General features: G+C 38.8%; 1 protein-coding gene across 1 annotated transcript in view; it reads right to left on the bottom strand.

The window, feature by feature from the left end:
• LOC114469484 (ultraviolet-B receptor UVR8-like) overlaps window positions 1-19788 on the bottom strand; it is a 362330-nt gene that overhangs the window by 291233 nt on the left and 51309 nt on the right. Inside the window, exons 3-4 of the mRNA XM_028457028.1 lie at window positions 13439-13481; window positions 8797-9031 (exon numbers count right to left, since the gene is read on the bottom strand). Of these exons, the coding sequence (XP_028312829.1) occupies window positions 8797-9031; window positions 13439-13481 (278 nt within the window). The remainder of the gene's footprint in view (window positions 1-8796; window positions 9032-13438; window positions 13482-19788) is intronic.

Below are 19788 nucleotides of genomic sequence, written 5' to 3'. Positions count from 1 at the left end.
TCTATGTCAAGAAGCAATCACGTGTGAAAACTTGCCTTAACTTCCCTTTGCCTGTGTGACTACAGCGTCAGAGAGTTTGACAGATCTGTGTGCCATGGAGGCGTCTCCCAGCCATTTGGCATGCCATGCGCGTCTGGTGCGCTGGAGACTGCCTGTCAAATGGCTATGAGTCGGTGGCACAGCCAGGGACCCTACGGAGCGCCAGATGGGCCATTAAGGTAGTATTAATGTAGATGCCATCGCTTTTCTCCTCTGACTGGGACATGCTCTCTCGAACTGCGAGCAGCTGCTGCCATTTACTAGGACAGCTTCCTGCTAACTTTAACCAACTGGCATCTTCACTGAATGGCTCTCAACATAAAGATACACCTTTTCTCTTTAATATACCTGGAATTTCTTCTTAGTTTAGCGTGCCCTCTATCTTTAAGAAAACAACTTCCAGCTTCCATGGACACACTTCTCTGCCTTGTACAAACACGCATGCAAACACATTTAATCAGCACCACTAATAAGAGTGTAGAAACCGAATCCATCTGAACACCCACTCTTAAGCCTATATTCAAGGCGTGATATTCTGTCATGTATGGTTATTTCTGTTTAGGCCCTACTAAGTGCTAATATTATGCTTTAATTGAGAGTAAATTGGCTGTTGGCAAGAAACAGAAAAGAAGGTTACCAAAACCCCTACCATGGATAACTGTTGCTATTAGTTTTATTCTATTTAGTAAAGTAGCCTGAAATGGGATGTTTTGAGATCATTATTCAAATCACATTGACAAAATCCTATTAGGAGAATTAGTTTTCCAGAAGGAAATGTACAGAATTATTGATGTGTTGTAAATGTGCTTTCAGTATTACGTACACCAGGGAAATATTAAAAAAAACAGTGGGGTGCATGATTCAACCTGAAACAAGGTCAAGATCACCATATTGCTATTTCACCCGAAGAAAATAATGCACATACTAAACTGTAGTTTGTGTTTAATTTGAAAAATAAAACCACACAATACTTCTATAGTTGCAGCAGAAGCTTTCTGGCTGAACATTTTCGAAAAGTAAGCCCCAAATATGTCAGAAGAGGTCTTAAAGAGTCAGACACATGGGCGCTTCTGAAAAGAAGTTGCATCTCCACTGGCACAGGTAATCCTTCGTGACTACACGGCTACTCTTCTTTCTGCGTCTCATTCCATTGCAGAGCCCAAGGCCTGAGATACGAAGGATTTTCCTTTATGGTGCCCCTAGAGACATGTGTATAGCAGATAAGGTCACTGTACACCCACACTAAGTTCCCACGTACTATGGTGCAACACAAGCAAGCTAGAGGAGTATGTACTCTCTTAACGACTTTATTGTCTGGCAGCTTGACACTCTCACTACCACTTTCCGTCTCTCCCCTATGCCGCATCCGTCTGAAGGAGACGTGGGGGAGGGCTGTCTGTGTTTGTGTCTCAAGTGGCAACTCAAACGAGGACTACGGGGTTGGCATCACCGGTGGTCAGTGTTGAAATCAAACGCACCATCACTGATGCGCAGCGAACGCTTATGCTCTCGCACAGCCGTTAGTGTACTTGTGGTATCAAACTGACACCTCTTCCCTTGGCTGCTCCTGACAAGGATTTTCCTCGTCTCAAAATTTGTTGTACCTTGCCAGGAGCACAGCAGCAATTTGTATAGTTGTGAATAGATTTAATTTTGAGATAAACAGCCATTGTGTTTAATAACTACCAGTATATGCAAACCTAAGGGGTATGAAATCGCATGGCACTCTAACAATATAACACAAATAAATGTCTTGTCTTGTTTGAAAAACTGATGACAAAAATCAGCTTTATTAACTGTCTGTCAGCTAAAATTGATTCCCAACACAAAGTCTATAATCCAAGTATTTCATCAATGCAAAGTCATTTCCTAATAGTTGATTGGGAACAGCTATTTTGGTTTTGGATTCAATAAATAAAACCAGTTTTCTATCTGAAAATCTACACCTTGAAAAAGAGGCAAAGTGGAACGAATCAGCAGCCAACCAAGCAGTCAGTTTAGTAAAGGGACTCACATATTGTGCATTTACCTAACAAACATCAAAAAGGTGGCACCAAATGAAAAGTAAACTAGAGGATGAGATATCAGGGTCTGAGATGGCACAGGGATCCATTCCCCAAAGCTTTATCCAGGAAATCCAACATACAATGAACAGGATCAATTCCTTTATTTACAAGGTGCATGTTATTGCTTTGCTTTGCAAATGATTTCCAAAGCAGAGTAATGCCATCACGCCATTGTGGTGGAATGATAGCTGCACCAGGACGAACAAGCCAGGCTTTGATAGGCACAGAATGACGGTGTTACGCAGTTAAGCGATGCGTGTGTGGGTGTGCAGCAAATAGGTTATTTTGGATGGCTTTTTTTTTTTTCTTTTTTGGAAGAAAGGCAGCATTACTGTGGCCTATTGGTGCACTGAGGTATACTTCCAACCAAGGCGATTAGCATGAAAGGGAATATCTAATGTTATTGAATATCTAATGTTATTTTCCACTGCAGAAAAAGGAAAGAAGCTGCGAAAAGCCTTTAATCACATTATTATTTGTGTCGCAGATCAGGATCAATCAGGGTTAAAGCATGTCACAATTTTCAACAATAAGAATGAATGAATGCCTGTGTAGGAAGTGTATACATATAACACGATGTGAGATACTGAGGTTTGGAGGCATGGGGGATGAACCAAAGCCTTGTCTTTATCTTTCTCTTTGACCATAGTCATGATTTACATCAGATCTGCATCCTGATCTTTAGAAATGTTTAAATGCACAATGAAAACACATGACAAGTAGAGCCAAGGAATGTTTTCAAAATGTAAAAACATGTCATGTGTAGAGAGGGTATTTACCTCCTCTGCTTGTACTTCTAGTATTATTCATTGAAGGGATAAACCGGAAACCACATCTGGGAGAAGGAGCGATAAACAACATTCGGCGGCTAAAACCACAACAACATATGACAGCTTGCTTACAATGCATTAAAGTGGCCCTGAAGAGCATTAGCAAAGAAATCACATGTACTAGTAAAACAACAAAGCCTTAAAAACTGTTTATTTTTTTTTATAGAAACTATGATCCATCTCGTAAACATGCAGTACAGACCTGCCGAAAGTGTGGCTGCAAACATTCAGCCATGCAATGAATCGAGCTGGAGAGCAAACAAGCAGTAAGAAGGAGATTCAAACTTAATGAGTGCTTTGGCAGCTTGTGTGGAAAAGGCAGAGAGGCAGGCAGTGATTAACGGAACACTTCAGAGTACAAGGCACAGCGGTGCTCAAAGAAAACAGTGATGATCTCCACTTAATCGCGGAGAAGCCCGGAGCATCTGCCGCTAGAGCAGGGCAGCAGCACCGGCGAGCTCCCGCTCCGCTAGGCTGTCATCTCCAGAGAGCTGTGGCCATATGCTCGGCTCTGCCGCAAACTCACAGGAAGTTAATTTTCTGACAAAACGCAGGGATAAATATGACATTCAAACAAGTTGTGTGCAGTCAGGCTGAACAAGGATGCTGTGCCAAGCTCAAGCTGCACACGTGTCAAACTCGGAAACACTATATTTTCTTGCTCCCATGGTCACAAATGTATTTTTCTATTTCCATAGAAAAGCCTATTTTGAACTCGGAAGTGGGAACCTAGTTAAAGAGCTACACAATGCATCTGAAGCGATACGACGAAACCCAACACGTGATTGTACTGTAGATGACCGGTGTAAAGGTTTGTTTATTTATTTAATTCAAGACATTAAAACCACTCATTTGTGGAAAAGATAAATTGGATTTGTGTATGATTTACAGGCACTGCCCCACACTTCAATACAATAAGTCAGGTGCGGAACAATCAGTGAGTTATACAATATATACAAAGATTTTTGATTCAGTGGCTGCATTACATTGTGGAAAACAGCTATCATTTTGGATATTTTAACTTTTGTGTAATCTATATGCGATTTCCATGATACTTATCATCTATCATAAAACTTAACTAATATGTGGGCATCGCCATTTTGGAGATTTCAGCCAATCAGCATTTGCATGTTAAGTTGTCGTCACAACAGGACTACACTTTTTGTTTCACCTGGTCTACTTTTAGTATTTGTGCTCCCAGGAACATTGCAGATTAGATTTCAATGTTGGATTTACCAGGAAAAGAGAAATCTGACTTTGGAAATGTTGGTATTTGGATGCTACTATCAGCCATCTTACAACTGATCCATGCATGCCTTCCAGGTAAGTCTACGATACGATGGAAACAGTCAGATGGCTTCAACTCTACAACCAGTTAGAGTGACGTGAATACTGCACTTCTTAAAGTAATCACTACATCACAGTTTGTCAAATATGTCATTAAGGCTATGTTTACACTGCAGGTCAATTTAGTTTTTTGCTCACATGTGACGTGTATGATTTTTTTCATGTGAACAGTGCAATCCTGACTTTTTCTACATCTGTCCCAGGCCACTTTCATAATGTGGATATAAATCTGATCATTGTTGGGGTAGTTCCCCCAAAGAGGTCATTCATTACTAGTTACTCATTACTTCTGGAAATTGTAGTGAGATTACATTACTTTTTACAGGGTTCCCACACTTTTTTCAGAATGATTTTTCAAAACTTTTTCCAAAATATTTTACTACATTTCCATGACTTAGTTCTGAAGATCTTTTTTTATCTATTCACTTCCTGGTTTTTAGCGTACACCAGCTGAGGTATGCAGCACTTTCACTTTGAGATAACACTTAACATCTCTGGAGTTTAACATATTTTAAATATAAAAATAAAATAGGCTATATTTCCAAAAATTTTACAAAACGGTTAAAATATTCCATGACTTTTCAAAACTGGGAAATCGTTTTTTTTCAAATTCTATAATTGTTCCAGGAATTTCATGACCATGGGGACCCTGTCATTACTGCATTTGAAAAGTAACTTCACTACTTATTACTTTACTTTTCCGTTTCTTAATTTACTGTGGAGATCAATGGACACCATAGCCATCACTTATGGATTGACTGATTATTGATAAATTCTACTTTAATAATCCCGCAGGAGGAAATTCACTTGTTACAGCCTCAGACAAAAAAAAAGTTAAATATACAATAAGCATCAAGTAAATATTAAGTGGACACCTTGCATAAAACTTTAGAATGTTAAAAATGCACTGAACAGTGTGAGCGTAAAGAGAGAAAACAACACGTTCAGGTTGTGCTGCTGTTGTTCAGTCTGATGTATACAGTTGGAATGAACCACCTGTTTATTGTATACATGTATTTATGCAACCTGCTCGGTGAACTGATTATTGGCACCTCCTTAAACCAATAGAATAGCTCAGTTATTAAGTTGCACTCTATTGGCTGATGAGGATGCCCTTCAAATGAATTTTACCTTTCCGTGTTTGAAAAGCTGCGGGTGTCTTGATGGAACCGCTCTGCATACAACTCCTAAAGCTCTTTTTTGAATGTTCCGTTCACGGTGACGTCCAGTGGCTGCGTGCAAGTTAGTCATTCCAACACAGTTCATCATCCCTAACAGCTGATTCCACCGGACAAATGACTATTAACGCTCCGCCGTGAGAACAGACTCTAAAATACAGGTCACGCCGGAAAGTGCATTGCTATAGAATAGTTAAGTAATTTAGTTACCAATATTTTAAGTGTAGTGTGTTACGTGACTGTAACGCGTTACACACTGAATACGTATCTGATATTTTGCAATGCAACTGCTGTCTGATTGGCCAGGTCGCATTCTATCTGACCTTTATGTCATCAAAATGCAACTGCGTTATAATTCTGCGTCCCAGACGGAAGGAGGAGGGTAACCCCGGTGGAGGACAAAGTGGAAGGTAGACAGTGGAGGGAGAGTGAATTCTTAAAATTAATAAATATTTATTATATTATACATATCATCAGTGCCACACACAAACCAAGACAAGACGCCTCTATATTTACTTCACAGTAAATATAGTGCGTACATGCGTGTGCACGTAGCACCTTAGGACCTCTTTTGCGCATGCGGATCACATCAGGGTCGCATTTCATTCGCTCCAAATTGATAGAAGACTGAATGTGTAAATATGAACGAGCAAAAGAAAAAAAAGTTTTTTTCAAAAAAAGCATTAAGACCTGCAGTGTGAACGTAGCCTTAAAGTACTTTGTATTGTACAGTATATGCACCTCCTAAATCGCCTCTCATTCCTACCAATAAAGGTTGAAAAACTAAAAGCTGTGAGGTGTATTGACTGCTTAATATGATATTCATTTTATACAATATCTTTTCACTTAAAGTTGAGTATTGCTTTCGTCATGACAGCTGTCTTTCTAATTTGGATTGAGAATCCCTTTATGGAAACTTTATATTTAGAGTTAAAAACAAAGACTTTAAGTACACTACACCCTTTGAATAAAGAAAAAAAAAGCTTTTTGTTGTATAAGAAATGACTAGATTGGCTTAGGAAACTGCTTGCTGACAACCAGACAGTAGGTGTACAATCTGCATGCAAAATATATTGTATATGTCTGAGAAAATGACAATGACATTGTCCCAAAAACACTAGACAGCGGGGCAGGCCCATGAGAGGAGAATAAAATGAGATTAACTTTCATTTCTATTCATACCCACATAGCTTCCTGCAGTGTTACGTTAAAATAATGTCAATCAAGCCTCCAAATGAGAGATCTTCCCAACCTTGTCTGTTGCAAGTGAAACGCCATAGCAGACCTGAACAAAGGGCTCACAGGTGTAAGCCGAATCCTGATACTTTATCACCAGAGGGATCATGGATGGCATATAGTGTTTCTTAGATCTCAGTCTGCTTCCACTTAATTTTAGACAAAGAAGAAAACCTGAGCACATAAGGCATGTCCAACCTAAAGATTCCTTCCAACAAAAGCTAGTATCATATAGAAAGGAGACCAAAGTAAAGCTACAGGTGGAGCGCCTTGACTGCTCTTGCAGAAAACCAAACAAAAGAACTTACATATTAATGAAATAAGTGTGATAGATTAAACAGTGTGGTTTTGCCTCTGGGCCTGACCCTATCGACAGGTTTATGGGTTCCTTTGACAATATGTACCTTTATAAAACCATTAAAAGCCACTCTTCATTAAAAAAAGTCTCATACAATGATTAAAACAAGAAAAACAACAGCTACTGAAATACAACAGGCTATCAATACAATTGTTTAGTCAAATGGAGCAACTGGCCCTGGCTGGATAATGACACATTTATTGGACTTAACTGGTTTGCACAATGTATTTGACATAAGAGAAATTCAAATGTGAAATTACAAATACTAACAAAATACAATAATCTATACTATAATTCAAGGGAGGTCTGTGTGTGTGTGGAGCAAATATCTCCCCGACGCGGTGCGAGTTCGACCTGAAACTCGGTCAACGGGTTCCAAATACCCCGAGCGTGTGTATCTGTTACACAAAACTAAATATTTATACAAAAAAATACTCCTGAAGCACACTACAATAGCAACAAAAACAATAATTAGACAAAAATACACGACTCCAAAAATAAACAAATTAAAAAACAGCAAACATTTATGCACAAAAAGACAACAGAAAGATACACAAATACACATGACTCCAAAAAACAAAAAAATATAAAAGTGATGAAGTCATGCACATGTCCCATAAAATTGCACCCACATTTTGCACCCGCAAATATACACCTTATGCTCCCACATGAATACATATTTCCGACGGGCACTGTACTAGTAAAATAGATTTGCCACAATCAAATTTTGGTGTATAAGTACGTTATCGATTCACTGGCACTAAACATCATTTTTTTTATTCCTTGTTACACAAGTTAAGAATAGGACCCTATAAAATCCACGTTAACGAAATATCGGACGGAATCAAATGGACAGAATCATCATGAAATGCGTCACCGTGAGGCAAGGAGAATGTTTCCGGGGAGCGCTCATTACTGCACTGCCCTCGACCCTCCCGTTTGTTTGAACAATATCTCATCAGAGCTGCATAAGATCCGTGGGAAAAGTTGTGTGTTGTTGTGGACGATTCCATTGATGCAAGTGTAATGCACCGACTGAAAAGCTTATTTTTCATATGCAGTAAAATTTTCCAGTTTTCATAAAACAAGTTCATTCTGCTTGTTAAGCAGCACTGATCTGATATGTGTCTGTGATTACAGACAAGTTGATAATACTAGCACTAAAATGAGTATTTTCTGCATTCATTTTGTTTTTAAAGATTTAAAGTTAATTTTGCACAAACATCATTAACAATATTTTGGTGAAGCATTATTTTATATCAGTCTTCCCTTAAATACTTAAACACAACACAAGGAAATTGGACTAGCTTTGGTCAGTGTGTGTTAAGAAGAGTCACTGTGCAGTATACACTTTGTTTTACAGAAGAGAGCAAATTTTCAATTCCACAGCACTTAATTTAGAATTTGTATTGTTCTGCAGCCTACAACTGTACAGCAAACCATGTAGGAACAGAGAATGACGAAGCCATCCAACAAAAAGCCATCCAGGCCCTTGAGGCCCCATAACAGACACACACCCCCATCATCCCTGCAGTGGATTTAAGACAAATACTGCACAAAAGAGATTGAGCAGATGACTTGTTTTTATAGAACAATAAAAGTGGTGTTAAGTGCTGAATGCATTCAAGTGATAAAGCATTAAATATTACAGGGTTAGACTAAGCCTATTCCGTATGACACATTCATAAGACGTCATCAGTTAATAAGCTAACATCATTATAAAATTAGCCGTATCTTCATACCTGGTGGTCTTTGAAGTCAACTCTCTGGAAGTCGTAGCCAAGCTGGGCATAGAAGTTGTTCCCAAATCCATAGGCTTGTCCAGTTTTGGTCCATATAAATGAATGTCTACTTCCACAGGCAACACCAACTATATCAGCGATATCCATGTGTGCATGACCTGTTTCGACATTTAGCTTCTGTGGCAGCTTAGCCTCAACTGGCAGGTGGTTTAATGATCTCTCTCCATGACCAAGCCTGAAAATAAGTAGAGAAATAAAGACTTTTTTTCATTGTGTCTGTGATCCTTGTTAACTGAAACATTTCTAACAGTTATTTGCATGAATTACATTGAGTTTACAGAACAGGACAGGAGATTAAAAACAACGGGACCTAACTCAGTTTGTACAAATTACTTTACATTGGCTTAGGGTTGTGTCTCTGACTCTGTATCCCTGGTGTAAGTGAACAAAGAACATCCAAGACCCTGTTTCAAGATGAGCTGGTCAAATGCAGCCCGAGCACCCCTGTGACCTGTGCGCTCCCAGCAGCTTCAAACAGAGTGCTGCTGTTTGCTTCTTGATAAAATGCTCCTCTTTGTATTTTTTTCCCTGAGCCAGCGTCATAACCTGCGATGCCCCGGCCATATCTGCTAGTTTGCGGTGTGTCTGGGAAAAATAACAAACAGTCTTCTCCATTATTTCCACAAACGAGGAACGAAAGGTCCTCGCCCGGTCTCCCCACGGGAGCCTGTATTGATTACAACAATGCTTCAACTCAAGACAAGACCACTCTGGGGTCACAGCTATTTCCATCAGAAAGTTTGCCAGTTTAAATTTACACAGCTTTCTCGCACTGCTTCTCCTTGCTCGCCTCCAGTGAGACACACAGGAGCGCTGTGGAATTTTTAGATATCAGAGTGCCAGTTGTGTAACAGGGATGCTCAGCCTTTGCTCTGCAAGTGGGTGTTGTTGAGTTCCAACTGTAGTGTTCTCTAACCATAAGCTCCACACTTGAGAGCCTGGACCTATTTTGATGAGTTAAAGCTTCAGAAGTACTGAGAGAATACAGCACAAGGAGAAATATATCAAGAGAAAAAGACTAAAGGACAATGGGAGCAATGAGAGATTGAGGAATAATGCTATTGTGTTTTTTTATGTATTTCTCATGATCTACCATACATGAGCTTCAGTACTTCAGGGCCACTGAATCCCAATAGCTTAAAGGCCCTTAAATGCCATTATAACCATACTGTCTTCTGGCAAGAGGAGTTTTAACAAGAAAGCAACAGGGTAAGACAAATTATGTCAAATGCTGTATGTGTGGAGGTGTCTTTACAGTTGCAACAATGCAGGAAAAAAAGGGATGATAGATAGATAGATAGATAGATAGATAGATAGATAGATAGATAGATAGATAGATAGATAGATAGATAGATACGTAGATAGATAGATAGATAGATAGATAGATAGATAGATAGATAGATAGATAGATAGATAGATAGATAGATAGATAGATTTTTGAACACAGCACTGAGGTCAGAGTCCAGACTTTCGGTATTGGAGATACCCAGGTATTTGTAATGCTTCACTGTGTCCACATACTTACCCAGGACACAAAGCAGTTGTGAAACCCTTCACTTCTTGCTGAAGTCAATCCCCATCCCCTTGGTCTTTGCCACCTTCAGGATCAGGGGATTTCTCCGAGCCCACTCCACAGATTCACTCACAACTGCTCTGTACTCCTTGTCCCATATAAACATAAGGATCCTGGGACTGAGACCATCTGTACTCAACGGCTTCTTATGGAGTAGCTTCTCCAGCTGATGTTTAATGGGGCCTGAGGTGACAGAGGAAGGCATGATGACTGGGGTGCAGGAGGACAAGCGACCGAGATTGTGGAGTCCAGAGGAAAACGGAGAAAGGGAAAGTGAAGGTAGGGAGAAACAGATCAGCTCATTGGCCCTCTCCACAGAGGTCAGGTAGTATTTCAGCCTAGATCTTGTGATCTATTTCATCCCAAACCCTACCACCATTGTGCTGTTATACCAGTGCTTTCAGTCCAGTTTCCTCCTATTGCTTCCACTGACCTCTCTAATCTTCACCGTTAGGTATTGCTGCATTTTAGTCAGCTCTTCTCTGTCTCCAGACCTGACAGCCTCCTTCCTCTTGTTTAGGAAAGCTTTTAGGTCACTGGTAATCCATTTTTGGTCTGGGAAACAATTGACAGTCTGGGCTGGAATGGTGGAGTGTTCACAGAACTTTGTCTATGATGTACTCAGTAATGCTGTCAATGTCCTCCCTATGGCATGTGGAACACATCCCAGTCTGGACTCAAAGTAGTCCTGCAATGCCTCATCAGCCACCTGTGTCCACCTCCTCCAAGTCTTTGTTGACACGGCCTTTCTCTTCACCAGAAGTAATTACTGTTGGGGCATTAGCAGCAGGCTGTGATATGACATTCCAAGTAGGGGTAGAGTGGTGACATTGTGTGTATCAGAACCATTAGCATATAGCAAGTCCAAGTAGATGCACTCTGTTGCTGCCTTTGCATCAGCTGACAAAGGCATGTAAGCACAAATTATAACAGTGGAGAAAAGGTCTCTGGCCAAGTAATAAGGCCGCAATACCAAGGCCAAAAGTTTCAAGTCCAGGCTGCACAAATGCTACTTCAAACAAAAATGAGCGGGATTGCACCAACGTTCACTCAGCAACACTGCAATCCCCCCCTCCATCCGCTCAGAAATTTGTATCCGTCTGCCCGAGTGGTCCTGTAGAGGTGGATTTGTTCTGGCCTGGAACATCAGAGTGCAGCCAAGTCTCCGTAACACAAATTAGACTGCACTCACATAAAGACCTAATAGACTTAACCAAAGCATTCAGCTTGTCAATCTTGTTGCCTTACATTCCCTCTAATCAGATCCTTTACCTTAGCTCCGGCCCTGCTTCTTCTGTTTCCTCAGTAGCTATGGGGGAATGTCGGGTGTTGCTTCAGCTGATTCAGTTCATATCCATTCACTGCAATCAGCTGCTCACAAGATTAAACAATGGCCACAGTTACATGATTTTTTAAAATTCGGAATCAGTTATTCCGAAATAAATAATTCGGTATTAAAGTGTTCTGCATCCTGCTTACATGGAAATAATAATTCCAGAACTGAGATTCACTGGTTTATGAACCAGTTTTTTCGGCTTTAGTTAATTCTGCTTTAGGTCTGGGGGTTGGGAAGGCTCTGATTGGACAGGGGGCAAACATGACATATCACGTCTATCGGGAGAAACACACAACAAACATTTTATTGTCGGCTGTAACACAGAAAACTACACATGAGAATTGTTTTCACCTTTATTTTGATTGTAGTTTTGAAGCAACAGCTCGACAATAACAGACTTTGTTATATTTATAACTATTATAATTATTGTTACTATACTTTTCTCTTGATTTGTTTTCTTTGTTTGTTTTTGGTTTTTGTGGCATCCATTGTACAGGGAAACATGTTTCTTTACTGTGCACATGACCATAAACACTTGGAATCTTGAATCTTTGGTCCACGGAGCGGAAGGGAGATAGGACCTAATCACCGGTAAATAAAGCCCAATAAAACTGCGAAAAACAATAAACAGGAATAAATAGTTACTCCCTGGTAAAGATAGTAGCTCTTACAACTGGTACAATGATAAACTTGGTGATATTACAGCCTGTGCAGCAGTACGGGGATGCATTTACCCTGTCTCCGGGTCTTAGTATCACCCGTCCGATGAAGCCTGTTCCGTTTGCTGATCTCCATGTGTGTGATAAGTCCATGTGTCTGTGAATGTGCGCATGTTTATTGCTCCATTCATCCTCTTTTTTCATTATATCCATGTCTTTTAAGGCTCTTATTAAATAGTGTTGGTTCTATTCCGGGCCATGTTGGATTATGTTGTCACCCAGCGCGTCATCGTCGCAAGTCGCACATGTCCAAAACAACCAGAATTAACTTAAAGCGGAATTAAGTGTTTTTAACTGTTTACAAGAAAGAGGAATTATTTAATTCGGATTTAAAACCGGAATAAACCAGCCACGTAATTCAGAATTAAGTTTAATTCCGAATTAAATTAGCATTAGTGTTTACAAGGTCAGGTTAAAGAGGAATTCACTTTTATTCCACTTTAAAGAGGAAATAAAGCTCCCATGTAAACGTGGCCAATAGGACCTCATTCACTGTGCTGTGTGCGGCCCTTTCTTACAAAAAGTAAATATAGAACAGGAGAACCACAAAAACATAACAACAGACGAACAAAAAGGGAAACAGCATAAAGGAAGAAAGTATAGAAAAAGCAAAAGCACACAAATCCGCAGTGGGAGATGCTGTAATAGGCTGCCACTCTCACTACCCTATCTTGATCATATTATTGGATAGTATAGTTGTGTAGTGATGAGCACTTTTGCAATTTTTGCAACCTTTCCATATCAATGTTTTTTTAGGCCAGATTGCTGACCACGATGGGCATTGCCACAGCCTTTTGTTCAATGTCTCGACATAGAACAGAATAAATGAATGCCTAATTAGTGCAAAACACATTCTTAAAGGACTGGAAACATCTTGTATCTCTAGTTTCTGATTTAAACTCCTCATATTCTGTCAATGAAACATCAATATTGTTATTTCTGACATTTACTTACTGTCCACTGGTGCCATTTCCCCATGCAAAGATCTTGTTATCATCTGTGTTGAAAGAGAAGACAATGTTTACTCAAGAAGGTTTGCTCAAGTATGTTGTTCATAGTTTCTGTAAGCTAGGTATTGTAAAAGCAGCTGAAATAGATTTTTTTTTTTTAAAAAAAAGGTGTTCTTCAAAAGATCAAGTTGCTTGAGGGGAACATTCAAGTTGTATTTTCCTTTTGTCCCGAAGTGTAAAGGATGCATTGTCATGTCAGCGGGTGGACCCTATCCTGCTGTGTGAAGTTTGATTAATACAGCCACGAAGGAGGGTTCAGAAGCTGGGGCCGCCCCTCACACACCCAGCTGTGAAATAATGAGCTTTCAGTGGGAAGGAATAATGTACATAGAGAAGAGACATATTCTAAGTCTGAGCCCAAGTAAAGTATATTTGAATCAAATGAGGAGAAGAGGCAACCCTAACTGATTAGACCTGTCTCAAAGAGAGGAAGAAGCCAATACATTTCCTATTCTCTGTACATGTATTTAACTGTCACCTCTTTGCACTAATAATCCAACCTGGCACTCAAACATATGCATATAGCTGCTATAAATACCTGGACCTCTACCTGCTCCAGCAGCAACTCCCAAGTCATGTTGGAAAACAGACAAGCCTTATTGGTCTTCTGGGAACTTGAACACCGCAGGGGTAGCAGCCGATAGCAACAGACTTTACTCATCAAGCTAGCAGAGTCCTCATACATTATAGAGAAGGCGGTGTGATTTACTTAAGCTTGTCAAAAGAGAAAAATTATCAGGCGAATGCGGAGTAATAAATTGTAATCCATGCTGCATATGTTTGACTCGTGACCCATGGCATTTTAAGGGTAGGATTCAATGAAAGAGCAACTGCAAAATATGCACATTGAAATAATATGGTGAGCGAAACAGCACAATGGAAACTTTGACAAACAATGTGCAAACAAGGTCATTTTTATTTTTATTTTACAGAATACACTGAAAGTTGTAAAGTCTTTCTACGTAGCAACTACTTCTCTTAGCATCAGTAAATGTGTAATACAACCTTTAATTGCCAGGGTTTTTACTGGGTTGGCCTATCATTGCCTTTATTTTGTTGGAATCGTTAACATGTTTTTACCAGGTGTGTTTCAACCAGCATAGATATTTTATTTCACACCTGAACGCACCACTAAAGTTTGTACCAAGATGGAAGCATAAATCACCAATGCTTTATTTAAAGAGTAACTAAACCCCTGCTTTCTCCTGACCTACCACGAGGAGGGAAATCAAAAAAATTCATTGTCTTAACTGCTTAACGAGCAGTCTATAATATAAAATCTCTAATGAACAATCTATGCTATGCTAACTAGCTACTCATTACTCAATATACCTCTATTCGCTCTTCTCTCAATCAACCTCACCACAGATTGTAGAGCCCACAGATGCAAGATGGTCCCAAAACGTCACATTATCTTGTTTTCAGCCAATAGCAAAGATCAATTGTAATAGCCGGGTTATCAACCCATTGAGGGAAGTCACTGACATTGTATAACAAAATATGCCAAATATGCCACATTAACTAAAATGTTGAGAGTTGGACCAGGATTAATCAACTGCACTACTTCATACCCAAATACATTTTGGTTTTGGGGTTTAGTTACTCTTTAAAAAGAAGGTCACGGGCTCAAAATTGGGTCGAATGAAGCAAAGGTAGCATGCTCTCAGTAAATTAACGTCTAGGGTGTTCTCTTCTGTACTCACACAGTCCTAAAACCATGCAAGTTTGAGCAACTCTTGTTCACTCAAAACACTGAGAATGGTAGAAGTTTAGTACAGATTGATGCATCAATATGAGAGGTTCATGTGATATCACATTCAAAAAATGTTTTTAGAAACCAACCTGCTTTTAGTTGAGACCCATGTGTGTTTGTACACACAACAGAAATATCAACAAACCTTTGGCAACTGCAACCGTTTTTCTCAGGAGGGCATTTTTTGGCTTCTCAATAAGATGGTGAGGGAAAAGGCAATGTGGATTGTCAATAAGCAAACAGAAACTTTCATTATGGATGAATAGACAGAAAAAAAAGTTAGATAGACTGGAGGATGGTTAGGGATGGGAATCGAGAACCGGTTCCCAGTAATCCAATTCCTAAGAATCATTTGTTTGCTTGCCTGTCAATTCCGCTTATTGGTTCCTCTTACGTCACAAATACATAACGATAAACTCCTCCAGGTTCTGTATATTGTGTTTAGGCTAGCACCAAGTGAAGCTCACGCACACGCACACGGCTGATGACGTCACATGTAACAACCAGGGGACGGCGTCTCTGAAAGACCATTCATAGAAACGTAAACAAAGACTAAACTAAAGCTTTATCATTTAAATACATAACAATAAGTGCAGCTGCACTTTTGGTTAATGTTCTTTTTCACAGAATAATTATTTGTTTCATGTCTGAATTAGTTTTGGATCAAGTTGTTCAAGTTCAAAATTAGCACTGTAAATATTCTCAAATGTTTGTAGCCAAAATGTGTCAGATGTTGTAATAATAATAATAATTCATCAATTTTATATAGCGCTTTTGTATATATTATTATCCAGTGAAAACAATCTTTACCTGGTGGATTAAAAGAGAGCTGATATTCCTGCAGGAAATTAAAGAGACAAAGATAATATAATAAAGAGTTAAAGCAAACAAATCCATTTATTTAATTCCCTCATCCAATGAGAATCCATAAGAGAATCAGTAAGGAATTGAATCGGAAATTCGCAAATTAAAATAATAAACAAGGAAGGCACCCTGTACTATATGCACATACAGCTCAATACAAAATAAAGGATATTGAGTAAAGAATGATCTCAATAACACAAGATATAGTGGTATAGTTAAACAGCCTTGTTCAACAATTTGCAGCATTGTGAAGAACAATCATGTAGCAGTTGTATTGCTTCTTTGTTTGGATTTTCATAATTCTACTAATTCTAACTATCAGACTCATCTCACTCTCAGCTGAGTGTGCAAGTGTGTAAGTTTTGAAGGCAAACTAAATTTTAATCTAATACAAAGTGAACACTGTAGCATCACAGTGCAAGTATGGGTGAAACAAGGAATAATAACAAAAAAACTATAAAAAAAAAAACAGCTTAATATCTAGTTCTAGTAAACTATTATGAAGCTACGCTATAACCTTCAAGAGAAATCCATGAGGGGATTTTTCCATATGAAATTTATTCTTGAGCTCCGTTAACTGAATCCAATCAGATTCATCATGAACTACTGCTTACTGGCAGTTTGTGCAAACTTTGACCACAAAAACAATACCAAACAAAGATAGTTCAGTAAAAGGGTAACAGTGTTTTTAACAATAAATGTGTCTGAGGAAGATGCATTGTAGTAAATATCCCCTTAGCTCTGTGGGTGATGGTGAGGATAGAAGTACGCTGGAGATCAAACTGTCACGCCTAAAAAAAAAAAGTACAGAAACAGCACTTAAGTCATGGATTTAGGTTTACTTCTACAAGCCTTAAAACCTAAAAATTATGAAATAAAGATGAGAGTGAAAATGCAGTGGGAATAAAAACTGACTTTATTTTTCGGTTTTGTTTTCTTACTTTTTGTCTTCCTGTTTTTGTTGTTTCTTTGGCTCTTTCAACTCCCAAGAATCATTATGCGAGTATGTAGTATAGCTACAGAAGCAAAACACAAAATGATTGGCAGTTACAAGTCTTCTGCACATTATTAAAGGTAAGTCGATCCCTGTCATACTGTATCAAAGGTTGTTAGGATCTAAAATCTTTGTTTTAGTTTGAATTTTGAATTTATTTCGGCAGTCTTCAGAAAAACAAAACCGAAACAACACTCAAATGTCTAATTCTTCAGCCAGAAGGGTGTACAGTAGGTAGAAGCAAAGCTTTTACATACCTACCCCATCATAATAAAAAACGTGGTTCTCTATATAATATCAAACACAAAAAAAATAACTATTTTTACAATATACATTCAGTCTATAATCTGCACAAGTTTTATATATATACAGTTTATAAAATCACATCAAACATATATACATACGTACACATGAATGTACTTGACATATTGTACATAATATTAATATTGTACTATTTCATATCTACGACACAAATTTCATCAATTACGTTTAGTGTGGCAATATATAAATGAATAAAAACCTTTAATTATATTTATTAAAGCTGCAATTTGTTACTTTTTTTGCATAATTTGGTAAAAAATCCATAATCATCTTTGAGCATATTGTAATCAAAGTGTTCTGAGTGGACAGTGAATCTATTCTCCGTCTCCTGGCTCTGTAAAATGACTTTTATAAATCCAGGAGCGTGACACTGGACTTCAACCAATCGGAGATCTTTCTACAAACACGTGTGCACCATGAGCTGTTTTTGGCGTTACTATTAGCTGCTCGACTCGAGGGACGTTCAGGTACCCTCGGTAGTAAAAGTGTAATGACGGATGTCCCAGCGAAAGTCTTCATAACAGCGTTAGACAACAATTACACAGCAAATCAAAAGAAAAAAGGCAGCCCGAGGTGGAGAAACAACAGTTTAAAGCCACAAACATACTGAGGAAGTAATTCTATAGTCTGAAAGCAGAGTGATGGTTATCAGTCCCTCAGAGCGGTAGTTAACAGGGATCACAGCCGCCTCTGTGTGATCTCCAGACAGTAACGAGAGTGATACGTGCATTCATGTTCGAGTCTCTAAAACACCAGAAAAATGTCCAATAACACAAGATAAAGTCCATACATTTTTCCCTAGTCTATATAGAAAAAAACGGCACTAAGAACATTCAGAAAATATACCGGTAAGGGAGGTTTGTGTTTCACTTTCCCTTTTTTACCATGTGCTGATGTGAAAATTCAGTGCTTACCACAAAAACAAACGTACATTTGTAATTTCTTTGAGAAAAAAAAATGAGCTTTTCACTGTTGGGTTGGACTTGGATGAAAAAAAGCGACTGTGACACGGTTATTTATTCATAATCCGTTCATTGACTGTTTACTGCAAGACCTGTGCACATGCATCTGTGGACCAAACAGTAGTTTAGTTCACTGTACTTGTCTCCAAGCTGTGACTTCAAATGACGGCTTGGAAGCCGTTATTTGAAGTCACCCTCAGCGTCAAACCAGACTCTGAAAAGCAGTACAAAATGTATCAAACAATCTTTTCAAGGCAATAGGTTTAGAAATTTGTGTGGACTCATTCTCTTTGGTTTAGAGTAAAAAAAAAATAAAATGAATGTTTATTTTTTCTCAAATCCTGCACTATGCTCCTTTAAGTATTAATATATTTCATACTATTATATACATATTATATGTTATTGCTGTCCTTGGTAAAATTGTTGCTCTTCTTTCTTATACCTTTTTCTTATACTAATGATGTACATCTTAAAAAGCTTTTTAAACTGTTTATTTTGCTGCTTTGTTTCATTTCATCCTTTAGACAGATCCACAATTTAACCCCAAAATGAGTGGGGAAATAAAGCATAAACTGTAAAGAAGTTTAATTTTCTTACGGAGATAGATGTTTAACACATTTTACTTCATGGTTATTTCATCTGGAGTGGGCCAGAACAGATTATTAGTTTAAAAAAAAAAAAAAAAAAAAAAGAGTCAATCGCTTGCTTTTGAATTTTACAAAACAACCTATGACTTACTTTCTTTGTTTATGCCAGATGCCCTTCCCACTGCAGCTGGACTCGTTTAAAAACTTAGCTTATTAAGTGTCAAGAAATGTCTGCCCCCGTCTCTCTAACAAATGGACTGGCTGCTAAGGGGGCAAGGAAAGCAGCAGCAGTGCATCAAGCTGATGTATGAAACTGATGAGCATGGCTGAGAGGCGACAATCTGTAAGTTTAGGTGTTCATTGTCCTTTGCCCCCCCATGAGCCCCCTGCTAACCCCTGCTGCTCGGCACCAGTATTCCACCGGCTGGTGGCCCATTGCTTTTTCTTCCCCACAAAAATAGCCCATCCCATTATTCTTCTGACTCCCTGGGGGACACAAGGTCTCCAGCATCATTACCAGAACCGGGATCGGACTCCGCCGACACCACTTGGCAAACCCCCCCACCCTTTCCTCCCCTTCTCTAATTATAGGTCAAGCACTCTTTTTGTAAATTATGAAACCTTTGTTCTGATCAGGAAAAAGAACAGACACCATTAAATAAAGATGGGCAGCAAAGATTGAGAAATAGTTAGTTTAAAAAAAGAAGGGAACTGATATAAAAATAAGAAAAAGGGGGGAGACATTTTTCAATTATAAAGCCAAGCTAATTTGGTATGACCAGAGACTGTCATGCATGGTGACGGAGCTCCATT

Source organism: Gouania willdenowi, chromosome 9 (genome assembly GCF_900634775.1).
Source record: "Gouania willdenowi chromosome 9, fGouWil2.1, whole genome shotgun sequence".
Lineage (NCBI taxonomy): Eukaryota > Metazoa > Chordata > Actinopteri > Blenniiformes > Gobiesocidae > Gouania > Gouania willdenowi.
The sequence above is the reverse complement of the archived record's forward strand: the minus strand, read 5'-3'. Positions and strand labels throughout refer to the sequence as shown.